The following is a 10406-nucleotide window of genomic DNA, read 5'->3' on the forward strand; positions in this document are numbered from 1 at the left end:
ACAACCTCTCTACCCTATAAAGGCAGGGGGGTAAGGTCTCTCACCCTCCTCAAACTTCACTTGAGAAATTACACCGATATGTTGTTGTCGTTGTTATTGTTAACTCAAACCAAACACAAGATAAATTTAATCTCATTATTTATACCAAAATAATCCACCTAATCCCTTTAACCAAAGCCCCTAACTATTTTCTTTGAGCAAAGTAAAATTGAAAGAATCAAATAATTACTGAGATGAGCTCATCTTTATGTATTGCCTCAGCATGTAGAGGATTTCAGAACTGCACTGTCATATCATAAAAAGTATACTTATGATATACAATAATGGCTGCATGGCTCATCATTTTCTTTTGTTCTATAAATTGGCTGTTACTAACTTCACTTCTCATGCACTCAATAACTTTGATCCATTTTGTTTCTTTACTCACTTAGATCAAGAACTTGCTTTTCATTTTCTTCTTGAAAAATGTCTGTGATCAATGCCAAACATTTCACTCTCTTTGTCTTGCTGATCTGCTTTTTAGTAATTCAAGAATCTCATGGTCTATCTCTAAAGGAAGTTGCTCCTGTGAAACTCCTAAACAGAAAGGTTCTTATCACTTTCATCTTATTCTCATACTATCTTTTACTATTGTCTATTCATTATAAGCTTACCTGGTTAAAATAAGAAGTATTATTAAAGAAATAAGAAGGTTAGAGGCTACTTCCCGAGTCTTTACTGCCCTGTTTTTTGTTACTTTCCTTATTTCGATCATCCACGAGGTTGTCAAAAGAGAGAAAGGGGGTGGCTATCTAGGGGGAGTCGTTTCGGTTGAATGACCCAAAGTCTCTATGGACAAGGGGACAAGTGAATCATCGCTTAGATTTCCATGACTAAGTACTAATCCTTTAAAACTATATGTGCATGCAGGTTTTAGAAAAACAGTGGGCTGCATTTGGAAAGGTATACTACAAGCATGCAGAGAAGATTAATGAGAAGTTTGCTGATTGGGAGCTAAGAGGAGTTCCAGCTGGTCCTGATCCATTGCATCACAATGGTGCTAGTCCTAAGAAACCTAAGACTCCATGATCATGCAATATTAATTTTGTTTTAGCTCTATGTTCAAGTTTTTAGTAAAGGGTAGTATATGGTTTCATGTTTCTGTTTTTGTTGTTTTTGGCCCAATAGAAAGGAAAAAACAAAAGAAACAAAAATGTAAGTATGGGCTTAGGCTTTAGGCTAGCTAAGTTGGAATATTAGGATTTCAAGTCTCCCTGGTATGTATATAGTTTGATGCAAAGTTGTCTTTTTTATTACTAGTACTAAAAAAAACCAAGAATGAACATTAGTTTTTGCTGTACTCTCAATGTCATCGATCCAAAGAATGTTTTTCGAGCTAAAGGGTTAATTTCCTGGATATTGATTCTTCAAGCTGATAAAAGATGATGAGAAAAAAGAAGACCCTACTAAAAAATTGCCAATTTCTTAAGGAAATCCCCTATGGAAGTTTTTGACAAAATCCGTTCGAATTTGGCTTGTTGATTGGTAATGTTTCAGACGGAGAAATCCTTTACCGACAAGCCAAACTCTGACAGTACATCCTAGTGAGAAGGACAATCAGTTGAGGTACAACAACAACAAATACCTAGTGTAGTCCTACAAGTAGGGTTGTGGGGTCTGGGAAGGGTAGTATGTACGGAACCTTAACCTACCTTGTGAATATTGTGAGGTTGTTTCCGAATCAGTTTAGGAAGAAGACACATGTATAGGACCTATTGTAAGTCCTATAGAAAAGCTTGATTTTTAAACTTATTTCAAATGATTAAATACAAGCTCAACTACATAACTTGATCAGCCAAGTACAAAGCAAAAAACTAATCTTCTTTATAATGATGTACAAATATGAAAGTAATTAACCACATTCATATAATTCACTAAAATCATCTTCAACATATCCAGACACTTTTAACTCACCTGACAAATGCTCAAGCATTGCGTAAACCTGCTCTGCATGTATATGTGATCTATCTCCGGCCACAAATTCATTAAGGACACCATCAACCTCAATAGAACTAATTCCCGGTCTCTTTTGAATCCCGAGTGCCTTCATTTTCTTCCTCACAGTACTAGCTCCACGCCAACTTCCCACTGCAGCATATATATTAGAAAGCAGCACGTGATTTGAATCTCCATCCGGATCCAATTTGTAGATATAATGCATTAGCCTTTCAGCTAATCTTACATCGCTAAGATTTCGACAAGCAGCTAATATAGACCCCAATATAACTTCATTTGGCTTCATGGGCATATTCTTAATAATGCCTAATGCATCTTCCAGTCTTCCAGCACGACTGTAAAGGTCAACTATACACCCGTAGTGTTCAATCCTAGGAGTAATCCTATGAACTCTCTTCATTGCTTTGAAATACTTCAACCCTTTTTCGACTAAACCAGCATGGCTACATGCCGTGAGAACTCCTGTAAAGGTCACTGCATCCGGTTGAAAACCTTCATTTTGCATCAAATCAAAATATTGTAGAGCATCTACCGCGTGCCCATTGACTGCTAATCCAACAATGGTTGAATTCCACGAAACCAAGCTTCTCTCGGTCATTCTATCAAACACCTGACACGCCAATTCTAGGCATCCACACCTACAGTACATGTCGATTAACGAGTTATTAACACGAACATTATCCTTAAATTCACGTCGCAGGATAAACCGGTGTAGCCATAGGCTTATACCAAGAGTACCCAAATTAGCACAAGCCGAAAGCACTGAAATCATCGTTACATAATCAGGCTCAACCCCAGATAACTGCATTTCTCGAAACCATACTAAACCTTCTTCAAAAAGCCCATTCTTGACAAATCCACCAACCAAAGCCGTCCAGGAAATAACATCTCTCTCAGGAATTTCATCGAACACCTTAACCGCATTCTTGAAATCCCCATTTCTCATGTAACCATCAACCATGGTGTTCCAAGTCACCTTATTCTTAACACCCATATGATCAAAACTCAATCTCGCAAGCCCCACAAGTCCAAACTTCGAATACATGTCAATAACAGCAGTACCCACTTTCACATTCTGAGTATCCAACCCGAGTTTTCTAGCATACCCGTGAAGAGCAGAGCCAAGAGACAGAGCTTGAGCAGGAAAATGAGCACAGCCGGAGAGAAGAGTAACGAAGGTAATGTGGTTAGGCTCAACGCCGGAATTCCTCATGCGAGTGAACTCGGAAACCGCCTCGATTAAACGGCCGTTTTTGCAGTGACGGGCAATTAACGAGGTCCATGAAGCTGTAGAGTCATTATTGCTGCGGTAGGTGGCGGCGGAGGCGGAGTTTTTATTATGGAGCTGGGGGAGTTGTAGCGGCGGCGACAGCGATGGCGGAGTGGTGGCGGCAGTGACATTAAAGGCGGGAAGGGCCATTGCATATTTTCAAATTACAGTTGGAGACATATCCTAAATATAAAAGTTGTTATTAGTGAAAAATAACCACTCTCATTAAATAAGATAGCCGCTATCGTAGAGTTTCAAATTGCACCGAATGAAAGTTCATAACGAAACTTCAGGATATTGTTATAAAGTTTTACCCGTGAAATTTGAAATCTATGAAATAAAATCAAATAAAAGTAGTAGTAAGTGTTATTTCAGAACTACAAATAGAGAATCACATATTGCCACTTTGATTTAAAATATAGCCAAAATTGTAGAGTTTCTAATTGCACGGTGAGAGTTCATGGTAAAACTTCAAATATTGTCATAGAATTTTGCTTGTGAAATTCGAAACCTATGAACAAAACTACAAATAGAGAATCACATATAGCCACTTTGATTTAAAATATAGCCATAATTGTAGAGTTTCCAATTGCACGGTGAGAGTTCATGGTAAAACTTCAAATATTGTCATAGAATTTTGCTCGTGAAATTCGAAACCTATGAACAAATTACATTAAAAGTAATAAGTAAATGCTATTTTAGAATTCATAAATAGAGAACTACAAAATAGTCACTTTTCAATTATTGTGGTGGTAAAAAAGTTGATCGATGTTATGAAGTTTTAAATTGCAGATGTAAATTTTTAAAGCTTCACTTATGAAAATTGAATTTTATGACAGTAATTTCAAAGACAACAACAAAAGTGATTAGTGGATGTTGTTTTAGAATTCACAAATAGAAATTTCATAAATAACCAGTTTTCAATCCCCATAATTTAAATCTTTTTTTTGGCTATTTACCGATCCAATATTGACTTGGCACTCTTCTTAAAGAGCAATAGATATAATCCCAATTTTACTTCATCACTTTTTGATTGCAATAGCTTCGATATTTTGGAAAATGACTATACTTAAATAATAAAGAAAAATTAGGAAATAAATGACAAGTTATCTCTTGATTTTTTCAAATGTCAAATTAAAATGGACATTAATTTTCAATATAGTGAACAAATAAAATTAAATGAAGGAATTTATTATCATCAAATTTCAAATTTCACAAATAAAATATGAGGGTGTTGTTAATGATAATCATAATGATAATTTTTCCATTATCAATTGATGTTATTCAAATTTAATTAGTAATAAAAAAATGAAGGGATCTCTCTTGAGTGTTTCCTTAACAAAGTTGTCGCTGACAGCCCTCACTGTTGTTGTCAAGTACACAACACAACAATAAAAGAATTAGTAAAAATTGAAAGGTTTTTATTTAAAATCTCGCTCGGATATCTTCTTAAAGCAAAATAGACACACATACGGACAACTAGAGAGTTTACTTGAATCTTGCGGCTTTGGGTAACACCTAATTAAGTGTTTCATTTACTTTGGGATATGTGAAACTATATTTAGTTGTACAATTCAAATATCAATAATTTTAGACACTTGCCAATTCATTTGTCTATTCAAAGATAAATGCTAGCTTTGGAGGTGGAACTATATTTGTTTCTACAATTCAATTATCAACAATTTATACATATGCCAATTTATTTGTTTATTCATAGATCAATCCTAACATTTTTAAATGAAAAGTGCTAAGCTTTCGTGAGATATTAATGCTTGCTATTTTTTAATTACGTATTTTTCGTACTTATTTTCCTTGTATCTTCTCTCGGAAAGAGCTAGGTCTTCTTGGTTTTAGCAATTTGAATTGAGAAGTTAAAAAAATCCTTTCTTACTCAAAGTTTTACCTATTGATTTTACCCTTATTTTCAATATATTTGACATCAAAGTCAAATTTATCTCAATTCATTATTTTCAGTGTTGAATTCCCGATTTTATATTGTTCACTCTCTGAATTTTTAGTTCTAGACGTGCGGGGAGGGGGGGATAGGGGGTGGTGGAGTCAATATCATTCACAAGATGTGAGTTTTATTTTCTTTGGCGGTATGTGTAACTCTAACACAAAACACCCTTAACTTACTTTGACGGTGTACACGTAACTGTATTTTTTTGTATCATTCAAATATCAACAATTTTATACACTTGCCAGTTTATTCAAAGATCGATTATTATTTTCATATGAAACGTGTTAGACTTACGTGTAACACTAGTTAATGTATGCTATAGAAGACTCTTAACTTGTTTTAGCGGTACACGCAACTATATTTGTTTGTATCATTCAATTATCAGTAAATTTATGCAGGTGTCCGTTTATTTACATATTGAGAGATTGATATCGATTTTTTCAAATGAAACGTGTTAGACTTGTGTGTAACACTAGTTAATGTCTACTATCCTTCAATTACTTGTTTGTCGTCGTGCATATTTCCCCTTTTATATTCTCTCAGAAAGAAAGAAAAGGAGAGGAAAGGCAAAACTCAAAAAGAAAACAAGTTCTTCACAATTGATCTCATTTTTCTCCTAAGAAGAAATGCCAATCAACTTGCAACTATTCATCTTTGTGTTAATTTTTCTTTTTTTTCTTCTTCTGAGTGATTTCTTCGTAACTAGTATTGAAAAAGGATCATTGATCGGTTTGAAAGAATATTTCTTTTGTGAAAAGTTTCACATGATGACACTTACAAGTTGCAAGATGAAAAGTTTGAGTGATATTTAAAGGTATCTTTTTAATGAAATCCTCTCTCTCAAATTATATTTCACTTGTTTTAATTTTGAATTTTTGATAGTACTAAATCTCTCAAATTCTATTTCACTTGTTTTAATTTTGTTACCTTTTATAATAGTACTAAATCCTTCATTAGAGTTGTCCATAACATTAGAAATTTCACTAATTGACATAAATTTTCACTTTTGACAATTATGCAGATAAAATTAATGAAAAGTATGTTGATTGGGAGCTAAGAGGAGTTCTAGCTGGTCCTAAGAAACCAAAGACTTTATGATTATGTAATATTTATTTTGTTTTAGCTCTATGTCCAAGTTTTTAATAAAGGGTAGTATATGGTTTCATGTTTCTTCTATTTTTGTTGTTTTTGGCCCAACAAAGGGGGAAAAAAAGGAAACAAAAATGTAAGTATGGAATTAAATAGATTTGATGCAAAGTTATCCTTTTTATTACTTATTAATACTAAGAAAGCTCAAGAATGAACAATAGTTTTGTTGTATTCTCAATGTCATCAATGCAAGGAATGCTTTTGGAGCCAAAGGGTTAATTTGCTTTGCTATATATATTGGTTCTTCAAGCTGATAAAAAACTAATGAAAAAACAAAATTATCAAAAAATTGCTAATTTCTTATGAAGTCCGTCTAAATTTGGTTCATTGATGGTAATGTGTCCGATGGGGAAATCATTTACTGATAAACCAAACTTTGATACCTTCTTAAAACGATATAGACACACATATATATAAGTAGAGAGTTTTCCTAAATCTTACGGCTTTAGGTTATACCTAATTTAGTGTAGCATTTACTTTGGGATATGTGAAACTATATTTGTTTCTACAATGCAATTATCAACAATTTTATATATGTGTCAATTTGTTTGTTTATTCATAAATCAATCCCAGCTTTTTAAAATGAAATGTGTTAAACTTTTGTGAGACATTAATGCTTGCTATCTTTCAATTACGTATTTGATGTATTTATTTTCCTTGTATCTTCTCTTGGAAAGAACTAGGTCTTCTTGGTTTTAGCAATTTGAATGGAGTGGTAAAAAAATCATTTCTTTCTAAAAGCTTTGTCTATTGATTTTACCCTTGTTTTCAATATATTTGGGATCAGAATCGAACCCATCTCAATTCATTATTTTTGATGTTTGGATCCCTAATTTTATTTTGTTCACTCTTCAAATATTCAGTTCTAGACGTGCGGGAAGGGGGGGAGAGGAAAGGGGGTGGTGGAGTTCATATGTTCACAGGATGAGAATTTGATTTTCTTTGGTGGTACACGTAACTCTAACAAAGAATCCCCTTAACTTACTTTGGCGGTACACATAACTGTATTAGTTTGTATCATTCAAATACCAGCAAATTTATACACTTGCCAGTTTATTTGCGAATTAAGTGGCCGTATTAATTTTTCAGATGAAATGTGTTAGACTTGCGTGTAATACTAGTTAACGTCTGCTATAGAACAACCTTAACTTACTTTAGCGGTACACGCAACTTATTTGTTTATAACATTCAAATATCAAGTTATCAACAAAATTTATACACGTACCCGTTTATTTACTTATTCAGAGATCAATATCAATTTTTCAGATGAAATGTTTTAGACTTGCGTGTAACATTAGTTAAAGTAATCTATCCTTCAATTACTTGTTTGTCGTCGTACATATTTTCCCTTTTATATTCTCCCTGAGAGAAAAGAAAAGAAGAGGGAAGGCAAAATAGAAAAAGATAACAAGTTCTTCATAATATATTTCATTTTTCTATTAAGAAGATATGTCAATCAACGTGCAGCTAATCATCTTCGGGTTATTTTTTCTTTTTTGTTTCAGAGTGATTTATTCATAATCAACGTACAAAAAGGATCATTGATTGGTTGGAAAGAATATTTCTTTTGTTAAAAGTTTCACATGATGATACTTGCAAGTTGCAAGAAGGAAAGTTAAGAGATGTCAATTTATTTTCTATCTTTCAATTACATATTTGTCACACTTATTTTCCTTGTATGTTCTCTCGGAAAGAAATATGTGTTCTTGGTTTTAGCAATTTGAATTGAGCAATAAATAATCCTTTATTTCTCAAAGCTTTGCCTATTGATTTTACCCTTGTTTTCAATTTGTTTGATATCAGAGTCAAATCTATCTCAATTCATTATTTTGGATGTTGGGTCCCCAACTTTATATTGTTTACTCTCCAAATATTCAGTCTATAACGTGCGGGGAAGGGAGGAATAGGGGGGGAGTTCATATCTGTAACGGCTCAGCCTGCTAGTGATATTATCTGCTTTGGGCCTAGGCCTGCACGACTTTAAAATGTGTCAATAGTTGGTAAGGCCTGCTTACTTATATATTCAACATATCTCTCTTGTGTTTTGTCGATGTGGTACTTCTTATCTTAAGTTGAAGCGTCACATACACCCCCTCTACGGACTAAGCGTCCTCGCTGAGGTTTACCCCAACGAATAGGATTTGCCTAGACTCAGCACTGAGGTTTGCCCCGCCTAATCGGATTTGCCTAAACTCAGTTGAACTTTGGCCCACATCGACGACAAGGCTGACACAGGAGTGGCTCTGATACCATTTGTAACTACCAAGCCTACTAGTGATATTGTCTGATTTGGGTCTAGACCCGCACGACTTTAAAATGCGTCACTAGTTGGTAAGGCCTGCTTACTTATATACCCAACATCTCTTCTGTGTTTTGCTGATGTGATACTTCTTATGTTCAGCTGAGGTGTCACAATATCGATCGTTCGCAAGATGTGAATTTGATTTCCTTTGGCAGTACACGTAACTCTAACAAAGAACACCGTTAACTTACTTTGGCAGTGCACGTAACTGTATTTGTTTGTATTATTCAAATATCATCAAGTTTATACACTTGCCAATTTATTTGTTTACTCAGAGATCAATAATAATTTTTTAGATAAAACGTTTAGACTTGCATGTAACACTAGTTAATATCTGCTACAGAACACCCTTAACTTACTTTGGTGGTACATGTAACTGTATTTGTTTGTATCGTTTAAATATCAACAAATTTATACTCTTGCTCGTTTATTTACTTATTTCGAGATCAATATTAATTTTTCAGATGAAACGTGTTAGACTTACGTGTAACACTAGTTAATGTTTGCTATCCTTCAATTACTTGTTTGTCGTCGCAAATATTTTTTCTTTTATATTCTCTCAGAAAGAAAAGAAAAGAAAAGGAGAGGAAAGGCAAAATAGAAAAACTCTTCCCAATAGATTTCATTTTTCTCCAAAGAAGATATGTCAATCAACTTGCAGCTAATCATCTTCTTGTTATCTTTCTTTTTATTCTTCTTCTGAATAATTTATTCATAATCAACATACAAATAGGATCATTAACCAATCGGAAAGAATATTTCTTTTGTGAAAAGTTTCACATGATGACACTTGCAAGATGTAACAAGAAAAGTTGAGAGATAGTAAAAGGTATTTTTTTTAATTGAAATCCTCCCTCTCAAATTCTATTTCACTTATTTTAACTTTGTTACCTTTTATAATAGTACTAAATCCTTCATTAGTTTTGATCTTATATACTTTCATAAAGTTGTTCATAACATTGGAAATTTCACCAATTGAATCAAACACCTCTATTATAGATTTTACTTTTGACAAATCATTTCTTTAATTCTATGTGGACTCACTAATCCAATCATGTTTAGGCTCTATAGTTGGGTTAAAAAAAAAGGAGGATAATTTTTATTGCAGTGGCTCATTTTTGTAAATTTCTATATGTTTGCGACGTGTAACATACAAAAAATTATTTAATTACTTGCTATCAATTCAAAAATAGAATTAATATTGGCCTAAAATTTCGTTAATTAGACAACAAAATAGTCTAAAAGAATATCCATTTTATACAATTATATATGTGTTTTGTTTTATCGTCGTTTGGTTTGAGGACACTACTAAAAAAATTGACCTTCAAAAAAATCAAAAAATAATTTTTAATTATTTTTTAATAAAATAAATCAGGACAACACCGACCTCCAAAGGTTTGTTTGAGTTTTTTTTTAGTAGTGAAAATTGAAATTTGTCATAAAAATAATTTGGATAGCTATATAAGGAAACAAAATAATTCATGAAAATTTTATAATGTATATGGTCTGACTATTTTAAAATTAAAGCTAGTACTTAATAATTATTATATTAGTGTTAAGTTATGTAAGAATCTATATATTATTTTCTAATGGATTTTACATCGTAACTTATGCAGGGCCATGTGTATAATTAGCTATGAATTAAGTCGAAACCAAGTGGTCATAGAAATAAAATACAAAAAAGAGAGAAATTGCCACAAGTTTTTACATAAATACTATACTATATATAA

At 33.0% G+C, this 10406-nt stretch overlaps 2 protein-coding genes across 2 annotated transcripts; one reads left to right on the forward strand and one right to left on the reverse strand.

Annotated features, from left to right (window-relative positions):
- Window positions 1–396: 396 nt before the first annotated feature.
- LOC125818519 (protein CLAVATA 3) lies at window positions 397–1310 on the forward strand. The gene is made up of 2 exons (XM_049498007.1): window positions 397–588; window positions 910–1310. Exons 1-2 carry the CDS (start codon window positions 466–468, stop codon window positions 1066–1068), a joined length of 282 nt encoding a protein of 93 aa, XP_049353964.1. The 5' UTR covers window positions 397–465; the 3' UTR covers window positions 1069–1310.
- A 571-nt stretch (window positions 1311–1881) lies between these two features.
- LOC125818515 (pentatricopeptide repeat-containing protein At1g05750, chloroplastic) lies at window positions 1882–3415 on the reverse strand. Its single transcript, XM_049498001.1, has one exon. It carries the CDS (start codon window positions 3413–3415, stop codon window positions 1892–1894), a length of 1524 nt encoding a protein of 507 aa, XP_049353958.1. The 3' UTR covers window positions 1882–1891.
- Window positions 3416–10406: the final 6991 nt, after the last annotated feature.

Source organism: Solanum verrucosum, unplaced genomic scaffold, assembly GCF_900185275.1.
Source record: "Solanum verrucosum unplaced genomic scaffold, falcon-dt-bn FXZP01000462.1, whole genome shotgun sequence".
NCBI lineage: Eukaryota > Viridiplantae > Streptophyta > Magnoliopsida > Solanales > Solanaceae > Solanum > Solanum verrucosum.